Source organism: Triturus cristatus, chromosome 9, assembly GCF_964204655.1.
Source record: "Triturus cristatus chromosome 9, aTriCri1.1, whole genome shotgun sequence".
Classification (NCBI taxonomy): Eukaryota; Metazoa; Chordata; class Amphibia; order Caudata; family Salamandridae; genus Triturus; species Triturus cristatus.
In genome coordinates this window covers 652,140,596-652,162,960 of record NC_140592.1, presented here as the reverse complement: position 1 = coordinate 652,162,960, position 22,365 = coordinate 652,140,596, and the positions used below count along the sequence as shown (strand labels likewise).

General features: G+C 46.6%; 1 protein-coding gene across 1 annotated transcript in view; it reads right to left on the bottom strand.

The window, feature by feature from the left end:
- Nucleotides 1–22,365, bottom strand: part of TBCB (tubulin folding cofactor B) — a 105,079-nt gene that overhangs the window by 6,180 nt on the left and 76,534 nt on the right. The window contains exon 5 of the mRNA XM_085625713.1: nucleotides 19,385–19,457. Coding sequence (XP_085481839.1) covers nucleotides 19,385–19,457 — 73 coding nt within the window. The remainder of the gene's footprint in view (nucleotides 1–19,384; nucleotides 19,458–22,365) is intronic.

Below are 22,365 nucleotides of genomic sequence, written 5' to 3'. Positions count from 1 at the left end.
CAGATTCAGATCACAATTTGTTCAATGGTTTCATCATCCACATGATGATAAACTTACTTTGCTAACATGGCTGTTACGTTCACAAAGGTAGGAGCAGGCACATAAATAACAATACCCTTTTCTGCTTAACTGAAGATGGGAGGTACTCCCTTTTGCCGGTGAGATGCTAACTTGTTTTGTGCTGTACATTGAGTTAGTTTAATTGAAACATTGTCGGCTTTGTTTACAGAACTGCTTTTATGTATAACTTATTGCAAGGTTAATAATATACAGAACTTGCCATAGTACCAATACACTCGGGGATCACCTGCCTTGCGAGGCAATTGATACGGCACACCAAATGGTGAATTTCTTAACTGCTGCTCATGGCTTACGATGTATTGTATTGTAATTGCATTTATATAGCGCTTACTACCCCTGACAAGGCGTTGAAGCGCTTTGTGTGTGAAAACTAAATAACAGCCAGCCCAGGCATGGGCCTGGGACCCTTGGCAGCTATCAAGTTATTACTTAGGGGGTCTCTGTAATGTTGATGCAAATTCTAAAACAGCCCATAAATGACTAACATGGCCTTATCACTTGACCAACTAGTGATATTCATGCTAATACCTTATGCTATGGGCTGAAACAAGCACTCAGAAACAGACTAAATACCAGTAGGATGCACTCAACAAATCATGGGCATTGTCATTTAAACAAAGACAAAGATGCGGCATGGTGCTCTCGCAACCCAAATCAATTTTGGTTGCAAAGGTGCAATACAGACCTGCCCCAAGGATTAGCAGAATGACAGTGCTGTGCCTGCCTCGTGGTAAAATTCTCCTCCTTAATCTGAGTAATGCAGCCTGCCGATGCACTGGCACCACTTTAGTTCACGGGTGACAGTTTGGAGAGGGAGGTTATCACAGTGGAGCATGGAAGACAGGACTCAAAAACTTTCAAAAACTGTAGCTCTGAATATGCAGTGATTGGTTTTCAATGCTATTCTGTAAAAGGTGACACTGCTTTTTCATGCTTTCACGGACGACAGGCTGAGTTATAGCGAAGTGGGTTATAAACACATCAATAATTTACAAGGCTCTTTTCTTTGTGATGTTCACTCAGTGGTCTGTTCAGTGCCTTTCGTGTACTGGTCGCGAGTTTCCATGGTAGTGTTAGCCTGTGGTGACCTACCAGACAGCCTTAACCATGAGGTTTGACCCCAATGTCTGCTCGGAAAGAAGACAATATTACTGAAAGCAAAGCTCCAATGACTGTTCCCCCATGTCATCAATGCCACAGACCGCTGCCTGTAGAATATGAATGATGCAATGCCTAATACCGGCCATTGTTGTCAAAGATTCACTAATGCAAGCAGAGAGAATGAACCTCCTCCATCCCTTTGTTTTGTTCTACTTAGCAGCTATATTATGGTTAACACACAAGTGTTTCAGATCTCTGTTGTTAACGAAAGCCAGTGCACCTCCAAAATCGGCATTAGAAAATGTAACTCTGCACAGGTTTAACTGCACCATGCAAAGTCTCATGGTACAGTTCTCTCTCAGCCTGGTGAGCAGCGCTGCTCAGTCACCAAACCCATAACCGCAGCAGTACGATTGAAAAAAGGATGACATCTTTTAAGGTAATGTTTCATAAACCACATTTTACTATGCCGGCTCCAGGAACTCAGCGGAATTTGGTAACTACGCATCACTCCGCGACCTACGCCCAGGCTTCGTTATTATTACAATAAATAACAAACCTTTCCTACTTTGGTGAATAACATGCTCTAGTGGTAAATTTCCTTGCTTCTTGAGGAATTGTCATACAATCTTATGGTAGATTCAGGTATCCGAACTCTATGACTTCAGGAGCCAGATCGCTAGGTTGAGTTCCTTGGGGTTTGGATGTCTGATTGCTCTGTGGTTCTGTGTCAGAAGGTTGGAAGTGAGGTGCAGCTTTTGGTGTGGAACTGCTGACAGTTCTAGTAGTGTGGTGAAACATAGCGGACGAGCTCATGTGGGGGCCACTAGAATCAGTGTGAGAGATGTCTGCCTGAGTTTTTTCGAACCAGAAATGGAAAAAGAGGGTGAGACAGAAAAGTCTAAGCAAATATCCCTGACCAGTCCATCCATAGGGCATTGCCTTTGGATAGATGGTGTGGGAATCTGGAGACGAAGTTTGGGCATTTTGAGTTCTCTGCTGTGGCAGAGGTCTATCTGTGGAAATCCCCATTTTCGGAAGTATGGAAGGAGAACCTGGGGATGAAGTTACAATTTGTGCACTTGTTGCGGAATCCTGCTGAGGAGGTCAGCAAATTCTTTGTGCATGCCTAGAAGGTATTTTGCCAGAAGATTAATTTTGTGATGTATCGCGCAACGCCAAATGGTCTGAGGCGTCAGTCCCCAGAACCAGTTAGGACTGGTTCCCCCAAGCCCTGTGCCAGGACAGACAAAGCAAATATTAGTATAAATATTGGGGATGTGACCCCATGAAAAAGTTGTGCTTTTGGTGCTTCCTTGGGACCTGCTGCCGCTGGGCCCCAGGAGGAACCGCCACGAGGGACTGCCTCCCTGCTGGAGGGCCCTGTGTGCTGGCCTGCCTGGGCCCAGCTTTGTCCTTCAACCCTGGAGGACCCTAGCGCCTCGTGAGCGCTACAACTTGATTCCTGAAGGAGAGAGGAGCGCGCGTGTCTCGCAGCGCTGAGCTGCAACGTGCCCTGAGGAGATCCCAATGCGAGGATTCCCCTGTATTGCCAGACGACAGCGACATGCTTATTTAGAAGAGCGGGAGCCCACCCGCTTTCATGCCCAATCAAGCGGGAGCCCACCCCGCATTGTGGTGTGCTTTTGCGGGAGAGCACCCCGCATTATGCGCTGCTTGGTTTCTTTTTTGCAGCGGGAGCCCACCCCGCAATTGCAGCCGCGTTGATACCTTATCGGCGGGGACCCACCCCGCACTGTGGTGTTCTGAGAGGAGAGGGAGCCCACCCCGCGTGTGCAGCCTTATCAGCGGGAGCCCACCCCGCATTGGTGTGTTAGTTTGTAGCGGGAGCCCACCCCGCACTGCAGAGTCGCCGGGAATTAGTCACCCAGATCAGCGACCAGGAAGTCAGGCAAGCACCGCCTGACTGTGGGCGGGGCCTGCCATCTAATGTCTGGAGCCTCGCGGGCTCAACGCCGAAGTCCAGAGTCAGCCGGAAGGTGGGAGAGACCCTACCTGCAGCCGCGAAGGAAGTCAGGAGAGGTCCCGGTGTGCTTTCCCTCTCTGACCGGAGGAGTCTATGCGCAAAGCCCCAGTGAGTGGGGGCTGAATGAGAAGACGGGAGGAGTCCTGAGACGCCCCGGTGAGTGGGGCTGATGTTCAAGGGGGCAAGCTGTGATTCGAAGCCCCAGAGGGGGACTTCCAAGGCACCGTGGTGTCCGGGCTCATTTGTCCCACAGCTGCCCCGCCGGACAGTGGGCAGCTGCAACATGGGGGTCATTTTGTGTTAAGAGCCCCGGAGGAGGGCTCAAGAGGCACAGTTGTGCCAGGGATAATGGTTCCCAGCTGCACCGCAGGTTGCGGACAGCTGCAACGGTTGGGCAATTTTTTGTAGCGGCACGTTGGGGCCAGTGCCATTTTCCTTTCGGGGCATTTTGTTGGTGATAAGGAGGGGGTGAGACGCTCCCCTGTGCCCCAGCGCATTGCACAGCAGCTTCGCTGCATTGGCAGCTAGAGGGCCATTTGAGATTCCCCAGTTCAAGCCCTGACATTTTTGGACGAAGGGCATTTGAACCCAAAGGAAGGCCAGTTGGCCTGGGTTCAGCTTTATGGGGGTGGCAGGGCACAAGACGCAAATGGGATTGATGTACCATGATTATTGCATAATGTGTTTATGCTGGTGAGGCCTATTGCGTAATGTGTTATGGTAATGAGGTTTGGGCCTAATGTGTTTTATGCCTAATTTGACAATACTGAGGTCATTATTGTACCAGTAGTTACTGGTTGTGTTTTATATTTACTACCTGCATTCTGATGGTTCTGACCGTGGCCCTGATTGGCCTGGTCCTGTATATAATCCCCTGTGAATATTGCCTAGTGCCAATTGGCACACAGTGTATATTGTGTGATTGCGATTCTAATGTGTTTATGATAATACAAAGGCTATTTTTGATATAACCCTGTGTGGAGTTTCTTTTGTAGTGTGCCTAGTGGGTTGCTGCTGTATGTGTGTGTTGCGCAAATGTTTTACACATTGCCTCTGGGATAAGCCTGACTGCTCGTGCCAAGCTACCAAGGGGTGAGAATGGGTTATATTCAGCGTGTAACTCCCTTGCCCTGACTTGAGTGGTGGTTTCTGCCTGGCTTAGGCGCATGCCCTAGCTAACCAGAAATCCCATTTCTAACACTCTGTATCTTCTCCAAAGAAATCCGGGGTGTGTTCAATGTTCTATAGCTCCATGTCCCTTTGTCAATGCCAACAATCCCTCAAATGCTTTTTAGTTCGTAATGATCGACAAGCGTCGCAATCTTCTTGCTTATGCTCCGGTGAGAGGCACAAGTTGCATACTTTATGCAGGTCGGTGCACGGATACTTGGGAGTAACAGTGGTGTAGCAAGGTCAGGTGGTACCCGTTGCGGAAAATTTCTTGCCACCCACTGCTTGACAAAATGGCAAAATGTGCGTTTAAAACACATATTTTTGCCATTTTGTCACCCCCTCAGTGATGACACCCGGGGCGTCCAGCACCCACCGCACCCCTCTTCCTACGCCACTGGGGAGTGGCACCGAGGGCAGAATTGAAACAGAGTCCATTCCATCGGCAGAAGACAGACGTTGCTAGGCCCGAGGCCGCCAACAATGTCTTTTCTACCGAAGATCGAGAATATTTTCTATATTTCGACAAAAGGAGAATGATGAAGAGCGTACGAAAACAATACCCACGAGGGTACAGTGGATTGCGCACCAAGGGGATCCTGAAGAACTGTTTCAAACTGGAGTGCCGCAAACCACGTCCAAACCCAATGGCGGGAAGAAAACAATTCAACAATGGTGTCGATGCCCATGCACACAATCACCAAGGAGGCGTCACTTTGCCTTGCGACTGGAAAAGTCTTCTTTGAAGAAAAACAACTTTCAAACATCCAGACCCAACACTAGATGGCAGGAGTATGCAAAGCACATGTATCTACAGCACACATGCCTCGAACACTAGTTTACATGACCAATGTTGGAGATCCAATTTGAGCAAGGGTTCAAAAGGCAGTCTCATTCATTTTGGCATATACCCAATCGAGCTACTTCGGCAGGCACCAGATCCAGAAACTTTTCTGTTTGAGGATGAAATATGCTCAAACAGAAGAGGGGGCTGGACTGTCTCGGGTTATTGATGTAAGTCAGATGGTAGGTTCAGATGACAGCACTGCAGATATTCAGGACCCAGGCAGTCAAGTTCAGCAACTGCACACTGGGATGGGATGGAGGCTCTTGTCATACTTCTCAATCTGAGGTTCTGGCCTGAACTGAAAGTTAATGTGAGACTGTGGTTACATGCGGCACAGGTCTCAGTACCACAACAGTCTTAGCCAATCCGTAGTAATCAGGATAACTGTCAATTTTCCTTACCTCATTTTAGCAATCTCCTTGCAGAAAGGAACAGGAAAATGTCCTCAACCAGTGTATCAAAAGGCATTGCCTTTGGACTGAGGTTCCGGATATTAGTGCTGAAAGTCAGTGCATTTTGCTTCCCCCCCCCCCCGTGGCCGGCAAGTCGATGTGAGGGGTAGCCCAGGTCTAAAAAAGTAGTGCGCAGAAGATCAGTCGTCTAGTACCCACTTGTGCTCTTCTACAGGATGGCTTCATTGCTTGTCTGATTCTAATGCTGGGGAATTAGGAGATGTACTACTTCAATGCACTTGTAGAACAGTGGAGCTGACTTGAGACCGAACAGATTAACTCGGAATAGGGAGTGGATGCCCACTATCCAGAACCGCAACAATTTGCTGGGTTCCTTGAATGTGGAAATAAGTACTGTGTAAATTTGCAGAAGCTGTTCAGTTTCTGCGATGGAGGGGTAGGTAGATTCGATGCAGCCAGAATATCTCCCTCTTAATCCAGTTGATAACGAACATGAGGTCTGTAATGGGGCGCTAGTCCAGAATTGGGCTCTTTTACTTTACGAAGGGGTAACAGAAGTAACTGCCCTTGTACTTTTGAAGGTTCAGTAGCGTCTCTATTACATTCTTGTGAAGAAGGCATTGCACCTTCTATACCAGCTAGTTCAGACGTGTAGGTCTCAACAACCATAGTGAATTGTAGGTTGAAGAAAAACAGAATCGGATTGTATATTCCCTCCTGTAAATATTTAGCACCCTTCTGTCTTTTGCTATTCTCGTCCACAATGGGAAATGGCTGGAAATGCCCCCTCCCTCAATCCCAATATGGGCGATGTTCCGAGGTGGTACACTGAAAGAGTAATTGTAGTTGGAGCTCTACCAATGAGCATGTAAGGCTGCTGAGCATCAATGCCAGCTATGTTTTTTACCTTTGTAAATACTATTTACAAAGAGGATAATGCTGTTCTCAAACTTGCTACTACCTTTTATTCTACAAAATAGGAGCGCATTGTTGTTTTCTACTTTGCCCTTTATCTGCACATTGCAGAACACCTTGCACTTCCCAGTTCAAGGTTCCAGCTTCTGTCCTCGTGCACTTAAGTTTCCTCATCTGCAGAGCTACCAATTGAAGAAAATCCAGATAAGGCATTTCGTGTAGGGCCCAAGGAGAGAGTACATCAGGGTGAAGCCATAAGACATGTTACGGACATATCATGGCAGAGATCTTGTGCTTTTAAAACCCTTGGTGTCACTTTTCGTATGAACGGATGGTAACAAGCCATCTTTTAGAATTTGTTTTTTGTTATAACACTATTTTATTGATTTTCCATATATAAATGACACACCGTTCAAACACGAAAACATCCCTTCCCTATCTAAGACCCCAAATAAGTTACACAAGAGAAGTGAAGGCTATCCATAGGTCGCTACACATTTTCTATCCCACGAGTGTGTGTTATCCCCTGAGTCCCTGTCGCACTACAGTGCCTGCATGTATTTTTGTAAGCCTGTGTATAATGTGTCACAATTTAGGATGCAGCACTGTACAGGGTGAGTGGCCCGATCTCCCAATATCTATTCAAATCTTTTCAAACTAGGGCTGTGTGGCCCGTTGTTCTAGGACCATACATTTTTCTAGTCCTGCCCTCCACTGTGCCTGGGATGGGGCTTCTGTGGCCATCTAGTGTTTAGCTATGTCCTGTTTGGCCAACACCAGTCCCAGCCACGGTCAGGCGTTTTTAAACCCCCCACCCTCCAACACCAGAGACAACATCATGCCCTCCCAGTATGGGGCCAAGACTGGGCAATTCCAGCTCGTGTGTAGGAAGTGCCCAGGTTGTTTGGCGCAACGGAGACAGAGTGGAGCAGTAATCGCTCCCATTCGCCACAGCTAGGTCCAGGTATGGTAACTCCGATGGAGCTATTTAAATTGTACAAGTCTGTATTGGGTAGCAATCACAGAGTCTCTTTGGGAAGTCAGGGCTTCCCACTAGTCATTGCTGTCCATCTGTGCTAAGTTGCATGTCCACACCTCCTGTAGTAGATGGAATATGTCGGGGGTATTCTTGACTAAGGATTTGTAGATGATTGACAGTTTATGTTGGATAGGTGAGTTTAGCAGAACCTGGGCCTCGAGTCATCTTTTAGAATTTGCTTCATATCCCACTTCTTCTCTCTGGACAGAAGCTTGCAAAAGCAATGTAAAGAATGCCACAATTCAGTTATGCCTTTCTAGCTGCACAGTAGAGCTAATAACTTTCATTGCCTTAGCCCAAGTTCATCAGAACTCCCTGCTAACCGAGTCTATTCTTTTACTGTCTTTTACTGAGAAAGTTGAAAAGGTTGGACCAAGAGCAGTGTTGAGTTTCGTGCTTGCCAAAACCACCAAGGAATTAGGAGAAACAAGAGATCTATTGCTCTTCTCCATGCATATTACACATGTTTTGTGCAGGATAGTGTAAGAAATGCAAGCATTTAATCTCATATAGGCTTGGAATTAAGACTACTAGATAAAGGTCTGCCTTAGTTTTGAATCAGAGTCCCAGATATTAGTGATCTCAAATACCAAGGTGAGTGCTTTAATCGTGATCCTTTTTTTCTAATTTCAAACACTGGCAAAACTTTAGTGCTTTTAAATAAAATCAGGTTAGAAATGGAGCCACCTAGTTTTCTTTGTTTGTATTGCTTATTTATTATGAGAAAGTACACTACAAAACAATTTCTTTGGACCCCACATGGGGAATATCCGAGAGAATCCCGGGATTGAGAATGTGTGGGGAAAACAGCACTACTGCTTTAAAGAGGAGAAGTTATGTGTAATTAATGACCTGGGAGGCACCAGGAGCCAACACACTCCGCAACTTTTTTCTTCTTCCAAACAAGGGTAACAGATGCTCAAATAAGCCAGCTAGTGAATGGCTTTGTGGGTCACTTCTCTTGGTTGCCAGAACACGCGCTTCCCTCTTTGATGAATGCTGGCTAGTGAGTTACAATTGGGTGTTGATGAAAATGTAATCGGCAAAACTTACTTACTCAGCCTGAACCCACCCCAAATAGTCAGATTTCCTCTCAGCAGGCAGACCTGCTTCAGTTTATGATTTTAACATTTTGGGGTATATAGACTATCCAGAAGTGAATGTTGATTACTACAAAGTGGGCAGTGAACTACTATAGCTTCGACTCAGCCGAAAATTATTTAATAGGGGGGACAGAACCTGAGGCTGAATTTACCTGGTGGGGATTCCGTTGCTGCCCCGTCCGCTTTGCCAGTGATTGTCGCCGCTGCTCCTGGGTCCTACACGCTGGTGTCTCCCCTGCCGCCGCTGTTTCATCTCGCGGCCGAGAGCGGAGGAGACTACAGCTCCCAGGCACCACAGCGGCCGGTGACGACACCCACGCGCCCGGAGGCGCACAAAAGGACGAGGCTCCCTCGGGGGAGCGAACCTGAGGCTGAATTTACCTGGTGGGGATTCCGTTGCTGCCCCGTCCGCTTTGCCAGTGATTGTCGCCGCTGCTCCTGGGTCCTACACGCTGGTGTCTCCCCTGCCGCCGCTGTTTCATCTCGCGGCCGAGAGCGGAGGAGACTACAGCTCCCAGGCACCACAGCGGCCGGTGACGACACCCACGCGCCCGGAGGCGCACAAAAGGACGAGGCTCCCTCGGGGGAGCGGGGGACAGAACCTGAGGCTGAATTTACCTGGTGGGGATTCCGTTGCTGCCCCGTCCGCTTTGCCAGTGATTGTCGCCGCTGCTCCTGGGTCCTACACGCTGGTGTCTCCCCTGCCGCCGCTGTTTCATCTCGCGGCCGAGAGCGGAGGAGACTACAGCTCCCAGGCACCACAGCGGCCGGTGACGACACCCACGCGCCCGGAGGCGCACAAAAGGACGAGGCTCCCTCGGGGGAGCGGGGGACAGAACCTGAGGCTGAATTTACCTGGTGGGGATTCCGTTGCTGCCCCGTCCGCTTTGCCAGTGATTGTCGCCGCTGCTCCTGGGTCCTACACGCTGGTGTCTCCCCTGCCGCCGCTGTTTCATCTCGCGGCCTAGAGCGGAGGAGACTACAGCTCCCAGGCACCACAGCGGCCGGTGACGACACCCACGTGCCCGGAGGCGCACAAAAGGACGAGGCTCCCTCGGGGGAGCGGGGGACAGAACCTGAGGCTGAATTTACCTGGTGGGGATTCCGTTGCTGCCCCGTCCGCTTTGCCAGTGATTGTCGCCGCTGCTCCTGGGTCCTACACGCTGGTGTCTCCCCTGCCGCCGCTGTTTCATCTCGCGGCCGAGAGCGGAGGAGACTACAGCTCCCAGGCACCACAGCGGCCGGTGACGACACCCACGCGCCCGGAGGCGCACAAAAGGACGAGGCTCCCTCGGGGGAGCGGGGGACAGAACCTGAGGCTGAATTTACCTGGTGGGGATTCCGTTGCTGCCCCGTCCGCTTTACCAGTGATTGTCGCCGCTGCTCCTGGGTCCTACACGCTGGTGTCTCCCCTGCCGCCGCTGTTTCATCTCGCGGCCGAGAGCGGAGGAGACTACAGCTCCCAGGCACCACAGCGGCCGGTGACGACACCCACGCGCCCGGAGGCGCACAAAAGGACGAGGCTCCCTCGGGGGAGCGGGGGACAGAACCTGAGGCTGAATTTACCTGGTGGGGATTCCGTTGCTGCCCCGTCCGCTTTGCCAGTGATTGTCGCCGCTGCTCCTGGGTCCTACACGCTGGTGTCTCCCCTGCCGCCGCTGTTTCATCTCGCGGCCGAGAGCGGAGGAGACTACAGCTCCCAGGCACCACAGCGGCCGGTGACGACACCCACGCGCCCGGAGGCGCACAAAAGGACGAGGCTCCCTCGGGGGAGCGGGGGACAGAACCTGAGGCTGAATTTACCTGGTGGGGATTCCGTTGCTGCCCCGTCCGCTTTACCAGTGATTGTCGCCGCTGCTCCTGGGTCCTACACGCTGGTGTCTCCCCTGCCGCCGCTGTTTCATCTCGCGGCCGAGAGCGGAGGAGACTACAGCTCCCAGGCACCACAGCGGCCGGTGACGACACCCACGCGCCCGGAGGCGCACAAAAGGACGAGGCTCCCTCGGGGGAGCGGGGGACAGAACCTGAGGCTGAATTTACCTGGTGGGGATTCCGTTGCTGCCCCGTCCGCTTTACCAGTGATTGTCGCCGCTGCTCCTGGGTCCTACACGCTGGTGTCTCCCCTGCCGCCGCTGTTTCATCTCGCGGCCGAGAGCGGAGGAGACTACAGCTCCCAGGCACCACAGCGGCCGGTGACGACACCCACGCGCCCGGAGGCGCACAAAAGGACGAGGCTCCCTCGGGGGAGCGGGGGACAGAACCTGAGGCTGAATTTACCTGGTGGGGATTCCGTTGCTGCCCCGTCCGCTTTGCCAGTGATTGTCGCCGCTGCTCCTGGGTCCTACACGCTGGTGTCTCCCCTGCCGCCGCTGTTTCATCTCGCGGCCGAGAGCGGAGGAGACTACAGCTCCCAGGCACCACAGCGGCCGGTGACGACACCCACGCGCCCGGAGGCGCACAAAAGGACGAGGCTCCCTCGGGGGAGCGGGGGACAGAACCTGAGGCTGAATTTACCTGGTGGGGATTCCGTTGCTGCCCCGTCCGCTTTACCAGTGATTGTCGCCGCTGCTCCTGGGTCCTACACGCTGGTGTCTCCCCTGCCGCCGCTGTTTCATCTCGCGGCCGAGAGCGGAGGAGACTACAGCTCCCAGGCACCACAGCGGCCGGTGACGACACCCACGCGCCCGGAGGCGCACAAAAGGACGAGGCTCCCTCGGGGGAGCGGGGGACAGAACCTGAGGCTGAATTTACCTGGTGGGGATTCCGTTGCTGCCCCGTCCGCTTTACCAGTGATTGTCGCCGCTGCTCCTGGGTCCTACACGCTGGTGTCTCCCCTGCCGCCGCTGTTTCATCTCGCGGCCGAGAGCGGAGGAGACTACAGCTCCCAGGCACCACAGCGGCCGGTGACGACACCCACGCGCCCGGAGGCGCACAAAAGGACGAGGCTTCCTCCGCGTCGCGGGACGCGCGCGGGCGTCGCCGGGCTGAGCCCGGGCAGAGGGCGGGCCGTCTGTGGCCGTCCGGGGCAGGACGAGGCTGGGCTGGGCCCCCCCCCCTTGCTTCGCCAAAGCCGTACAGGTATTTACATAAATTATGGTGAAACGCACGAAATCTATACCTGCTAATACTGCTACCCCTATTGAGCTGCCCACATCGATTGATGTATTACTGGCTAATGCCCTCACCATGGTTACCAACGAGATTGCGGACACCGAACGTAGGATGTCCTTTGGACTTCCTACTACTACCTTGTTAAACTCCCAGTCCCTTAACGATTCTCCTACTTTGGGTCTCCCCCTCTCCCCTACAGTAACAGTCATCAAAACATCAGCACAAACGGATATTGTAACTCCCATTACTGATACAACCAGCTTGGTGACTGTACCTGGAACTGTTCAACTAGCGGAATCCGCACCAGACAAAACAACACGTCCTGTCACAACAACAAGGGAGAAACGTAAGAGAGGCCCAGTGAAATGTACCATAAACAAAAGGAAACAACCAAGTCACAGCAGAAACCAACCCACCCCACAAAGTTTATGGAACAAAAATAAAGGAAATGACTGTGAAATAGTGTTATCAGGCTCCATTGAAGATTTATCTTCGCAACTTTCACCATCGGATGAAGGAGCGGGAAGACCTACCGTTCCTGCCTGTAGTCCAGAGTCTCCTGCCCGGGATAAGGGTATATGTGAGGTCATTAGACTATGCGATGAGATTGACAATTCGGTCAGTACCCAGACTGAGCATACTGACCGCAATATCCAATCCAAAGTCAATGGTAACCTGGTTGAAACTATCGTTGACACCATTTTTAAGCAAGTCGAAATTCAAATAGCTAAGCAATTTAATCTCGTTTTTAAAAGACTGGACAAAATTGAAACCCTTGTAAAAAAAGAGGAAATTAAAAGGAAAGGCACTATGAGTGCGGATGTCGCCCGGGGTGAAAAAATTATGAACAAATTAGAATCATTATGCAATGATCTGAGGGAGGGAGGTTTGACCATTACTAATGACCCCGGCCATGGTAACACTAAAAGCTTAACAGCGGTTAAAGCCGTTCCTTCTAGCAGTACTTCAACCAATATTCAACCCGCACTGACTAAGGGCCCAAATCATGATTCTTTTGGAGCAGTAGGAAGAGCTATTACTAATACTGTGAGCTCGGACGCCAATCCTACTATCACTTCATCAGTAACCCGAAAAGATAGGACAGGCAATAAACCAGAGAGTGTAAGCGCAAGTAGAGGTGCGACAGTAAGAAATAGCACCACTAATAATTCAGGACCATCACTTCACTTACCCCCAGAAGCCTGCCCATATGTTCTTGTGCTAGCTGGTGTACCAGCCCTTAATGAAAACCAAAGTGAGTCATGGCAACAATTGCACAATAAATGCACTGATTGGCTGACTAAACATAAAGGGGCAAGATGGAACATATCCAATGAGATTATATCAACCCGTCGGGTAAGCTGGGTGGGCCCACAACACAAAAATATCAGTGGGGACTGCATAGTGATTAACTTCCGACACCCGAGTTCAGTAAGATTCTTTTTAGACATACATAATACCTATGCCAATACATCGACTGCAATAACTCTTCACCCACTGGGCCATTTTTATAGGCCCCCACACAGAATATTCCAAACGGCCCCTAACACAATTCCTTTATCCAACAGATTTTCCGCCCTATCTGAATTAGGTAGCCTAGATTGACCACTATTAACTTTCCCCACTACACTGGATAAGGCTACTAGTACAATGCCTTTGGAAAGGGCAAAATTTATAAACACTTCTGAGTCCTGTCCAGATGGTTTAATTTCACCCCTTGTAGTACGCCCCCATCTTCCCATCGCCCAGCCCTCTCGCATTACTAATCCACCAATTGATACTCTCAGTATCATTAGTTGGAATATTGCTGGCCTCTCAAGCAAGATGAAAATTAAAGAATGGGTTACATGGATAAGTCATTTTGATGTGGTAATGCTGCAGGAAACATGGTGTACATGTCCTCAATTACTAGAGGGTTTTTTTGCTCATAACCTTACTGCTTTGCCCTCTGTTTCGGGGCGACCAAGTGGTGGTTTATCCATCTGGGCAAAAGTTTCTAAAGACGTGAAAATTGAACCTTTACATGTGGTCAGTAAACATCTGATAGCTGTGAAATATGTTGCAAGGTTAAGAATTTGTCTTATAAACTTTTATAATAATGATTTTATTAACCATCCAAATCCTACTTTTTTGGAACTGTTTAATTTTATTGATGAAGTTGCAAATGGGGAAAAGTTTGGCCAATTTGATGGCATTTGTGTTGGTGGAGACTTTAATGCCCACATCCACCAAACATCATTGCCCTGTAGACGAGGTACCGAATTATTGGATTTATTACATAGCAGGGATTTAGATGATGTAATGAGCCTAAGTGGATCCTCCGAGGGAATTGAGCCGGCCCCTACTTACATTGGCCGCGGTAGTTCATCTACGATTGATTACATGTTTATCTCTTCCCTCCTTAGTGAAGTGCTATTTAGCTCTGAGGTTGTTAATAGCCCATATAGCGATCACCTGCCCATAGTAATCCAATTTAAATCTATCAATAAACCTATAGGCCCTTGTGAGACAGGAGCCCAAAACATCACTGTCTCTACAGACAGGCTTAGGATTGTCTGGAGAGGGGTCGACAACCATGAGATCCTATCTACTGTGATCAGGAATAATCCTCTGTTGATCTCCAAATGTTTAGCATTCGATGGCCCCGACATAATTAAGTCTTTTTGTGATTTATGCATAGCTATAAAAAGGGCAATATCCAGACCGTCAAAAGAACATAACGTAACCGATCAAAGATGGTTTGACACCAATTGCTCGAGGGCCAACAGAGAACTCAGAAAGGCCTTGGCAGTTAAACCCCGTGATGTGCCCCTTGTCAGTTCACTGCGCTCTAAATATAAATACGCACTAAAAGTCAGAACTGAGGAGCTTTTAATAAGTCACTGGGATAACCTAACGAAATCTGCTGCCCTAAAAGACTCAACCGGGTTTTGGAGAAACGTAAAGAACTTGAGAGCCCTGGGAAGTAACATCACCCCAATCAACTGCAATATCACAGGAGACTCATGGGTCACCCACTTTTCGAAATTATATGCGGAAGATGGAGATCATACCGAGGATAATTTCCCAGACAGCACCATCGTTATAACACTAGAGGAGGTAGAGGAAGCTATTGGAAATAGTGCCGGTAATAAGGCACCAGGCCCGGATGGCCTGTCTATCGACCAGATTAAATCCAATATAAGCTTCTGGGCCCCCTTACTCTGTAATCTTTTTAACAACTTGAGTAAGAAATCTATCCCCCCGACTTGGTCCAGTAGTACTATTGTACCTATTTTCAAAAAGGGAAATAGGATGGACCCGGGGTGTTATCGACCAATATCGTTGATCGATAATACCCTGAAGGTCCTTGGCAGGGTCTTATTTGATAGAATTAGCACATGGGCAGATGACAACTCTATCATCCACCGCTGCCAGTTAGGCTTTAGGAGCAAACTTGGCACGGTGGAACAATGCCTGAACCTCAATCTTATAATGGCCAAATACACAAGAGCTAAACAATCCCCTCTGTATTTTGGGTTCATGGACCTAAGCTCAGCATTTGATTTTGTAAACCGCTCCCGCTTGTGGTCCATTCTCTTAAACTACGGCTTAGATGAACCACTAGTCCACTTTTTGGCCAACCTCCACTGCAACCTGAAGGCCCGCGTCCGAATAAATAATGAAGGCGAGGTCTCAAACGAAATTTTAATAGGCAAGGGGGTCAGGCAGGGCTGCGTTTTGGCCCCCTTGCTTTTTATATTATACATCAATGAATTAACCCATTCTTTATGCAACCTGACAAAAGACGTTCCTATGATTAATAAGAAACCAATCCCGGCGTTACTCTACGCGGATGATGCGGTACTTATAGGCCGCACCCCGAACGCCCTACGTATTTTAATTTCGGGATTCGTCGACTATATGTTTGACTTAGGTTTGTGCACTAATTTCAGCAAATCTTTTATAATGACCTGTGGTCCTAAAAACTATAAAATCCCAAAGATCGTGATAGGTCAAAACTCCCTAAAAAGCACTTGCACTTTCCCATATTTGGGCCTTCTATTTTCTAATAGTGGCTCGTGGCAACCCCACGTTGCAATGGGGAGAAATAAACTCTCAAAATCGATCAACTCTGTTATCTCTCTCCGCCAACCACGCCAGGCGGACGTGGTTCCCAGCCTATTACAAATTTATCGGAGCCAATGTCTCCCAACTGGCACATACGGGGCTGAAGTTTGGGGGTTTTCGAACTGTTCCGAATTACAGAGAGAAGAGAACAGATTTTGCCGGAAAATTTTGGGGGGAGTCATTTGTGCACCAACTACTGTATGCCATAATGAATTAAAACTACATTATGTTGAGGATTTTATAAGAGCCAGACCCGCACTGTTCTGGTTAAGGGTCTGGAAAAACCCGGCAGCTTCCCTGTCCCGCGAGATTATTATGGACTGTCTAAATTGCGAGAATGTCAACTTAATTCCCTGGATTAATGCGGTAGAAAAGAGCCTCATGAGTGTTAATTATGGTCATCTCTTTACAAACCCCGACCAGATTGATGGCTCCCATAAAAATTTAGTGAGAAGGGCACTCTATCAGCATTATCACATAGAGAGGGAAAGAGTAGATTCTGTGAAACCATCTACTATCAGTTATCTACAAATCCAGGAATTATCCCTTGAACTTCCGATGTTACCTCAGCCCTATTTACGCAAAAAATTGGGCAGATGGAAGAGGACCCTACTCTTCAGATTCAGGGATCGGAGTATTATTAATCTAATTTGTTTTCCATTGGGGTACATTAAAAATCTGGAAAAATTAAATTGCCCATGTGACCATGGTGGAACCCAGAGTATGTTACACTTTATTTTTGGCTGTGGTTTTTACATGAAGTTTACAAGGCATTATTTAATCCCCTATTGTAGAAAACATGATTTGACCGACCTCAATCACGCCTATAGACATTTTTTAATGTTGGGATCTGAGGAGTTAATTTTTAGAGTTAGCAATTTTCTTAATGCTATTGTATGCTCTCGCAGGTCCTTGAGAATTGATTAATTTTATACCAAGATATGCACTTTGCACTTTAAAACGTGATTTGCACTAACCTAATGTGTCATAACGCATTTGTCTTGTTTTCATGATAACTATATTTATCCTTTGCTATACACCGCTATATATTGTATCTAAGGTGGTTCTATGCATTGTATAGTATAAAGGCCATTCGAGTTTTCATTGTTGTTTTTATAAATTATATTTGTAAATAATAAGTTGCGGCCCAAAATTGCAGTATTACATGTGTATTTTTAAAATTTACTTTGTGCTTTTATGGATGGTTTTTGAAATCCGAATAAAGTCTATTTGAATTGAATTGAATTATTTAATAGTCAAAAACATTAAGCTTTTCTGCACCTCTCCTGTATCAGCGAGGCAAACAGTATTCAGCTTTGCATATGGTGGACCAACAAATGTATCAAAAAGTAGGTTTTTAAATGCTTAAACTTAAAGAACACCAAATTGTTTGCTGTAAGGCACATGTATGTATATACGTGGACAACATTAGAGTCAAATGCAAAATTGTGTTTTGTTTGTTTGTCATACTAACATTGTGAGAGAAACGCCAATGACAAGGCCAATAGGTTTGACTTCTGTATAGTGCAATCACAGTGAAACATGAAACACACAACATTCAAGTGTGCACATACATACAGACAGACTAAGACAGCTGCCAGCCTCCATGCACGCACAGACCAAGACACACATAAAGACAGGTACCCAGGGCTTTAAGTGGGATGGAAAAACTGGAGGGTCTCTCAAAAGGGCGTGGCCAATGTAATTAAGGGCGTGGCTTAAAAACACAAACTAAAAAGCCTGTGCTGCTTAGCATAGTGTGCCATCCGACTTGTATTTTGCTGTTTCTGTCAGTGGATCTAGATATATGATACAACAAGTAACATCATACCTACAAGTCAGGACTATTGGCTTTGTCAATGGTTGTTAGTTGCATTAGATAAATAAACAGCAACTATGGCTTCATGTATATAATATTGAAAAGCTTCCACTTAGAGCCCTGGTGACACCAGGACAGTGTTGCTGCTCCTGAGTTTCAAAAAGAGAAGGGAAATCCCGAGAGAAAATGACTCTTTAAAGGGTTTCCCTTCCCCTACATCACTCACCTGGCATGACGTCATGCCGTAACTTCTCCACTAGTGAGAAGAGAGCAGTGTGAGCATGTGTTCATCGATGTGCCTGCTGTCACTGCAGTCCGGAAAAAACACGGACTGCCTGTGCCAGGGCACAAAACAGAGCCCGACAGAGACCCGTTTCAAGGCCCCCTTTAAAAAACTGCCGGTGCTCAGACCCGGGTGAGACCCGGCCCACTTAAAGCCCTGCAGGTACCCATTCACACATAAAACAAACTTACAAGCACCTATGCAAACAGGCAACACAGAGCCCTACTCATTAATACCAACACCTGGGCACACACAGAAATCATAGCTATCAGCGCAACAGGTCACCCGCAGAGCACAGTGGTCGCATGTCTCGCAGACACTTTCAGCAGTCCTGGGTTTTGGACAAAAGTATTGTACATAATATATATATATATATATTTTTTACTTGCCTATGCTAGCTAGAACATTTTGGACTGTACCCAAAATAGAAAATGTGAAACTGCAAGTCCCAGAATGCAGTGTTCTGTTAACTGTAAGGCCATACATGGTGTGGGTCCTTTCTTCATGGTGCAATTAGATAAGAACAGAATAACTAACCACATTAATTGTAAATTGCTTTTCTGGATTATACAAGTTATACATTAGTTAGCAACTGCCTTTAGTGCGTCTCATGCTATAAATAATCGAGGAAAATGTTTTACGAAATGTACACAGACCTTTACAGTTAAAGCATGCCTCAGTTTTTGTAACAACCTGCCTAAGGAAACTGTCAAACTGCTGCTTACACCTTTGAGAGGAACAACTATGTTCATGTGTGAAAGATAAAGACGTGCTTAGGCACACGCCATTGATTACTTAAGATTTGTATTTTAATAGCGTAGCCAAAGGCACAGTGGCAACCAAACAGTTTATTAAAATAGCAGTTAAGAAAAAACGAATCAGATTTTAAAAAGAATAAAGATTTGCAGAGTTCTGTTCTGAGGGAAGAGTGGAATGAAAATGGTGGGAACGGAAGAGGGGATTACAACATTTGTTATGGAGGTGTGAATAAAACAGGCGAGTATTAAGTTAAACGCAATATACAAATTACTCACAATAAATTACTCATGTGCAAGTTTAGATGTATATGCGACTACTTTTTCTGCCAGCTAACTCTATTTGTGTATATATTTTGCATCTGCGACTGCAGTGTGCATATCGAAAAAGCTGGAAGGTATTAGGACGTTAACGAAGTCTGAAAATGGCCTTTAGCCATAGAGATGCAATCATTAATGGCCCTATCCCATTTAGAATGTTTGTGCCAGAGAAATGACATTATGCTTCGGTCTTCGTTATGTCAAAAGGAACAGGATTTCCTAATGGGAATAATTCATTTAAGAACATCAGGATATTCTACCAGTTAAACAACAACACCTAACAGTTAATAATAACACATACAAGATTTTTTAGATATGTAAATAGTTACCTTCCATCATTTTTTCCTAAAGGTTCGTCATATCGGACTCCAATCCAGTAGCCAGGTTTGAAATCGACAAGCCCTACAAACAAATTAACATTCAAAGTCAAATGATTTCATTTTAATGTATGTAACTGCCGGAAAGGTCCGATTATGCTCTAAATCACACTGAATCAAAGACAAAGGCACAGCGTTCAAACACAAAGGCAAACAGGAGTCTGACAACTGGCTACTTTTTCTCCTCTCAGGCTTCCTTTTTGCCTGCCGCCTGAAAGATTCGGACCTAGTAAATATTTTTTACTGTCGAACAAATCATACCTACACATTTCATATTTGGAAAAAAAACTTATCATATTCCTTAACCAGATCCATTTAGCTTTTCAGAAATTTGACAAAAATGTAATGTAGGATGTGAGTACACATCTCTCCCCAGCTTTTCCAAATCAGTTTTGTCTGCATCCTACCTGGTAAGTTAAAATGGAATCAGTCGTGTGGCTGGCCATGTCAACTGGGCAATAGTTGATGAACTAAGTACATTTATTAAATATTTTGTTCTCATCCATACTGCCTCCGTCCAATTTCTCGCTAATTCGAGCATTAGCACACCCAATAAAGGACGAGTATTAGCAGCAAATGTTGTGAAGGTGAAAAACGTGATGGAACCGAAAATGCTGTACAGCAGAATAGAATACATAACTGTAATGCTAATTACTGCCTCTTGGGGAAGCAGGCTGTGAGAATTCATAAGAGGCAAACTGATTTCAAACTGCTAAATGAGTGTGACAGGTAAGTAACTTACGCCGCTGCAGCATGACATACGTATTTACAGATTTAGATTAGGTAGCTAGCCATAGTACACAAAGGAGTTGGGTTAAGAAAATGTACTCCACCTGAACAGATTCCATAAGGACACCTGTCCACGTTGGGGATGTTGAGGGGCACCAGAACATGGACAATAGTTTCAGCCAATGTTTGTAAATATGTGGTATTTATAGCTGCTACAGGTCCACCCAAAACAGTCTTTCCTCTTGCATCTTTGAAAGAAACTGAAGCAGAAGCATACTACAATTTTCCTTGCCTAGATTGGGAATTGATGGAGCTCTTCAACAAAACTACAAATACGCAACTTATACTCTAGAATTTTTTCTGAAGGATACAACGGCTTTTCACAGATTAGTGAACTATGAAAATATTGACTGGTGATTCGAAAAGTTTTCAAGTCTGCTGTTTAGGCATCAATGTGATACCATCAGAGAGGGCACTGAGGCATCATTACCAGGCACCTTAGTCTCTGCCTGCCCCCCTGAGGTCAGTTCTGCTGAAAGGGAAAGTGCTGGAACAACAAGAAATAGAATACTGAACACAACCATAACCTCAGGGTGTAAATTCCTGGCCCTCCCAACATCGACAATGGGTGTAGAGGGAAGGATGTTTCAGTAATCCTTTCAAAAGTTTTGTCTCATAGCCATAGTAAAGAAATAACTTTGATCAAAAAGGGCAAATGAAAGTCATCACCGTCTGAAAACCTCTTTTATGTTCGGGAGTATCCAGACTAAGAATAAAGCAGTCTCTTAACCTCCAAGACTTAAGGCACTGGATCTGAAGAGGTTATAGAAGCACAAGATATACCACAGAAAACGTGTTCCAGGGTCACTGAAACCTTTAAAAAAGCAGCAATTGGAGCATTTTCCATAGTCTACGCGATATAATGACCTTTAAAAACAATTCATCAATCCTAAAAACAGATACATATAATCACGATGTAGGCAAACAGGTTGGCATCCTGAACAGCTGAAATGGGAGTGATCATACACGTGGTATGAAAACGACATCAAATTCTCCTTCAAAGGTTTAACATAAATGTCTGAGTGATGATCTTTAAAGTACCTAGTATTCACAATGGAAATGCACAGCCATTTCCCATTATGGTGATCCGGCCAAGGGGCCTTGACATTAAAGTCCTCTCTCTTTCAGATGGGGCTTAGAGTAGGCAACGGAAAAGTAAGATGGCTTTCAAAATAGTAAGTCAAAAGTGAGAGCTAAAAAGGGACACAGCGCTTTCAGGGCAGTACCTCAGGGTACATTTACTCTACTGAATAATGTATTCTTACGGGTTGTGCAGCAACATTCCATTCTGGTGTTGATACAATTAAGTGCAATTCTAGTATCTCACTATAGTTGGTACATTAAGCAGCTCCTCCTTGCATTTTTGTACTCTGTCCGTTTGTTCAGAGTAGTGCGGTAAACTGCTATGGAATGAAAGACTGGGACAGTAGCAGTTGCCTACTTTAGTTCATCTTTAGTCATTATGGGTTGATGTGCACAATGTGCATATCAAAGCCAAAGGTTCCTCGCCCCTCAACTGGTAAAACTGTGCCGGTCTTCTACTTTGAGGTTTGTTTGCGAGTGTTCAGTTGGATCTACATGTAGCCGGTTCTAAAATGTAACGGCATAGGCAAACTAAAAAGAAACAAACAACGGACTGAAAAGCAGCCAGGAGTGATTGACTGACATTAACTAAGGTATTCCACCCACTACTTTTGTGTTGTCTTTGAGTCTTCCTAAGTACAAAAGTTATTCCTAGACTATGGGTGCAAAGTTCGAAGTGAGGTAGAATCAGGATGTGCCCGACTGATTAGGCTCTACAAGGCAAACATTGGTCTGGAGCTCCCCTCTTGGGCAGGGCCAAGCCACTTTGTATGCTGGCCCCTGTATGTAGGGGCAATAATGAGCAAAACACACAATGGGCTGGAATACAGCCCAGAGAGATTACCCATGGCGGAGTTTAATTCAAACATCCCACACAGTCTTTGTTTCTCTCTGGTCAATTAGAATATTTTACCATAAGTATGTGGAACGTTCTAACCATTAACTCAAGCTACACTGATTATTAAAGGCCCTCTTTCCTCATTACAGGGAATTTAACAACTAGTATGTTCTTCAGTAGGTGGTTACTTTGCTATATTAGTACAATGGCACACTGGGAGCTG